The sequence below is a fragment of the Mus pahari genome, chromosome 3 (assembly GCF_900095145.1).
Source record: "Mus pahari chromosome 3, PAHARI_EIJ_v1.1, whole genome shotgun sequence".
In the NCBI taxonomy this organism is placed as follows: Eukaryota; Metazoa; Chordata; class Mammalia; order Rodentia; family Muridae; genus Mus; species Mus pahari.
Genome location: NC_034592.1, coordinates 72,299,512 through 72,303,551, shown reverse-complemented (window position 1 = coordinate 72,303,551; position 4,040 = coordinate 72,299,512). Strand labels below are relative to the sequence as shown.

At 33.7% G+C, this 4,040-nt stretch overlaps 1 protein-coding gene across 1 annotated transcript in view; it reads right to left on the bottom strand.

Moving 5' to 3' along the window:
• Positions 1-1,396: 1,396 nt before the first annotated feature.
• LOC110317938 (olfactory receptor 10AG1-like) overlaps positions 1,397-4,040 on the bottom strand; it is a 25,890-nt gene continuing 23,246 nt past the window's right edge. Inside the window, exons 2-3 of the mRNA XM_021192732.1 lie at positions 3,878-3,910; positions 1,397-2,298 (exon numbers count right to left, since the gene is read on the bottom strand). Of these exons, the coding sequence (XP_021048391.1) occupies positions 1,397-2,298; positions 3,878-3,910 (935 nt within the window). The remainder of the gene's footprint in view (positions 2,299-3,877; positions 3,911-4,040) is intronic.

Sequence of the window (4,040 nt, the reverse complement as noted above, 5' to 3'; positions counted from 1 at the left end):
ATGTTCCTCTTAAATCACTTCTATTTTCTGTTTGTTCTCACTAGAGTTTGGCATATTCCACTTCTGACTCATTCTTCAAAATCTTTCTCTGCTTCCTAACTTTATCTGCACCTTCAATAAATGTCACTTTCAAACATGGCTCCTTCCATCTATAAACCAACCTTACTTCCATTGTTTGAGATTAAAGTGCGTACTTACAGTATGTCTGTATTAAATCCAGATCACACTGTAATCCAGACTGTGTCTGCGTTCCATTTGGATCCCAAAAACCTTGATCATTGTATGTAATCTCTAGAGCAGTCATGTTGCTGGATGCAAACTGGTACATGTGCTACTTCTTGGGATATTGATTTTAAATTACAGAGTTAATATGTAGTAGTATATTATTTCTTTGTTTTCAAGTTAAATAACCACTACTGACTTTAGCAATAACATTTGTTTCAAAATAGAGTGTTTTATTTATTAATATAAATTTTCATTTATGTAAAGAACTAGGAAGATACCTCTGTCAAGCATTTTTATAAAACAAAAATTATGTACTGTTATATTAGAACTTTCAAAGCTAATAATAATGTATAATCACAGAACCAATATGCAATGTGGAAAATAGATCCAATTACATATTATTTTATACAAACATTTATGCAAACAGTGGATCCTTTCTGTATAATTTCCTATTATTTGGAGGAAGCTTAAGGTGGGGATTTTCTCCTCATAGAAAGGCTTCTATTTTTTGAAAAATTAAATAATAACGATGAAATATTACTCATGTTGCCTAACATTGCATTGACTATATCTAACTGTATGGGAAAGGAAAGAAGAATTTTTTTTCTTTTACTCTTCTTGCATGTATTACATCCAACCTTCAGTTTCCCCTCTTAGCTTTCTCCCAATCCCTCCACCTCACCTTACCTCTCCCAAGATCCATTCCTACTCTTGTGTCCCTTCAGAATGGAGCAGACCTACCCGGGATATCAACTGTACAAAGCATAACACTTTGCACTAATACTAGGCACATATTGTTATATCAAAGCTAGAGGAAGCAACCCAGTAGTTATACATCAAGTATGAAAAAGTATCCCAAAAGCAGGCAAAAGAATCAGAAAAAAATAACATAAAGAACATAGACACCAATATTTTATAAGGACATTTTGGCACCAGGAAAGTACAACCATTTTTTATTGACTTATAAAGCTCTTTTTACCAGTATAATGCAAGGAGAAACACTGATGTTGAAAAATAAAACACTGTCAATGAGCTTACAGTTATGTTTGAAGCATAGAGTCGATTATGAAAACAACATATTATCAATTTATTTACTCATTTACAAGATGAAATTATGTGTTAATTAAATGCTTAAAAACATTATATAATTTAATTGGCTTTAATTGACTCACTATGCTGACAATCTGATAAATAATTTTTTCAGTGCCCCTGTGACATCCTTGTTCCTTAGGCTGTATATCAAGGGATTGAACAGCGGAGTCAAAATGGTGTAAAACAGAGAGAGAAGTTTGTCTGTCTCTTCATACTTATTGGAATTAGGTTTTAAATAGGTGATACTAGCTGATCCATAGAATAAAAATACAACTATAAGGTGGGAAGAACAGGTAGAAAAGGCTTTTGTCCTTCCTGTGTTTGATGGCAACTTTAAAATGGTTGAGATGATCCTACTGTAAGATGCAAGGATTAACATGAATGGGACAGTGACAATCAATACAACAAAAATAAAGACCACAAGTTCATTCTCAAAGATGTTCCCACATGCCAATCTGAGTAGTGGAGGCATATCACAGAAGAAATGGTTAATTTGATTAGATTCACAGAAGGGCAGAGACAAAATCTGATATGTCTGTCCCACCTGAATAGGAACACCAATGACCCAGGAACCAACAACTAACTGGGTACACACCTTGGAACTCATGACTACAGGATAGTGCAGAGGATTGCAGATGGCCACATAGCGATCATAGGCCATCACAGCCAGGAGGAAGCATTCAGTGCCCCCCAGGATAAGGAATAGACACATTTGTGTAGCACAGGCAAGAAAGGAAATATTTCCTTTCAGTGTGAAGAGATCCATAAGCATTCTAGGAAGAGTGACAGAAACATAACAAATTTCTAGGAAAGAAAAGTTGCTGATGAAAAAGTACATAGGGGTTTGCAGAGTGGGTTCAACCCTTGTGATTAGAATGACGATGCCATTTCCCAGAATGATAATCATGTAGATGAAGAGGAAGATTCCAAAGAGAAACCAGTGCAATTGGGGAATATCAGAAAATCCCAAGAGAACAAATTCTATAGGTACAGTAAGATTTGTGTCTGTGATTTTAAATTTGTTTGCTCTTTGTAGGTTCACATATTTGGATTGCATTTTCTTCTCAAACCAAATTGGGATTGTGTTTTAGTCTTTATAACTTCTAAGGGATTTTTGTGAATCTTGACGGAATTTTTTTTCTGGATGATGACTCTGGAACTAGAATTAGTGAATTTTGATGAATAAAAATTGAAATATTTTTATACCTAAAGTCTTCCAAATGAGTTAACCATGTGACTTATATATCCTAGCTACATCAATAAAATTCATGAAACTGCATATTTTTATTCACTTGCCATATCAGAAGCATAATCTATGTGGACTTGATCTTGCTGTTCCATTATGAAGCCAATTCTTCAACCCCCTTGTCTCCTTCCATATCCATAGCCTCAGAATTTTTTCTACTGAGTTCCAAACTTTAAAAAGGATTAACACTTTCAAAACATTACTTATCTTTGAATTTCAAAAGTAGACTTGATGTCTTAGGGGCTTTATTCTTAATATTTTTATTTACATCTCCTATTTCAATTTCGCTTTTAGTATGAGATAAACAGGGTCTTCATCTGCCAGTGACAGGATAAGAGTTTCCATTTACCTTTTCTGTGTATGTAATCATTAACTGTATAAAAGACTGAGGTTGGCATTCTTTTACAGGATTTTACTCTTTTATTTATATACTAATAAACATCTGACTATAACCTCAGTATCTATTCTAATTAATAATTACAATCTATTCAATAATAATAGTCATCTTTATTTTTCATTAGTTAATATCCTAAATTTGGCAATCACATTATGAATAACAATTAATTCAAAATGTGGGGAAAAGAGAGATGTTGAGGAATAAAAGCAAACATTAAATGCCATAATTCCATTAAAATCTCAATCAATCAATCATTTATCATATGACAGCTATGACATAAGACCCAAAAATTTACTCAGCTTTGTTCACTGCCATTCTTTTCTCAGTAGGTAGAAGATTGAAAACAAAGCAAAATATTTCAGAACTGGTAAATACATGAAAAATATATGGTATGTGTATACTATGAAGTGATATTCAGCTATGATGAAAAATATAATTATGAAGTTTGCCAGTAAATTAATAAAAGTAGAAAACTGTATATTATACAGGGGGATCCAGAAATATAAACAGCACACAAAAACTATTATTTTCAGAGGACAGTCAGGGTAGGCCCCTTTTTATGAGCACTCCATAACCTCAGTAATAGTTTGAGGCCTTGAAGTCTCCCCTTGAGCTGAATTCTACTCTGGTCCTAGAGTCAGATGCAGCTATTTTCACTCAACCAATGAACAAATGCTACTGACCCTGTAGTTGAATTAAGAAAAACATGGAAGAAGCTCAGGAGGCAGGTATCCCTGTAAAAGGACCAGCAGTCTCAATCCTAGTGGAGACATGGGGGTGGGGAGGAGATATGTGATGTGAAACAGTCAGAGAGTAGGCCAGCAGGGGGATAAAATCTGGAGTTTGAAAAAAAAAAGATTAAATAATAATTAGAAAAAATCTATTGTTTTAAATTTGAATTAGAAGTACTTTCTGACTTGTCATATCTGAACTATTTAAATTCCCTTTTACTGATGAAATATACAGTTATTTCATTTCAACTTGTCTATTTTTTAAATTTATATTATATCTCTCCCCTGCTTCTCTCTCTCTCTCTCTCTCTCTCTCTCTCTCTCTCTCTCTCTCTCTCTCTCTCTCTCT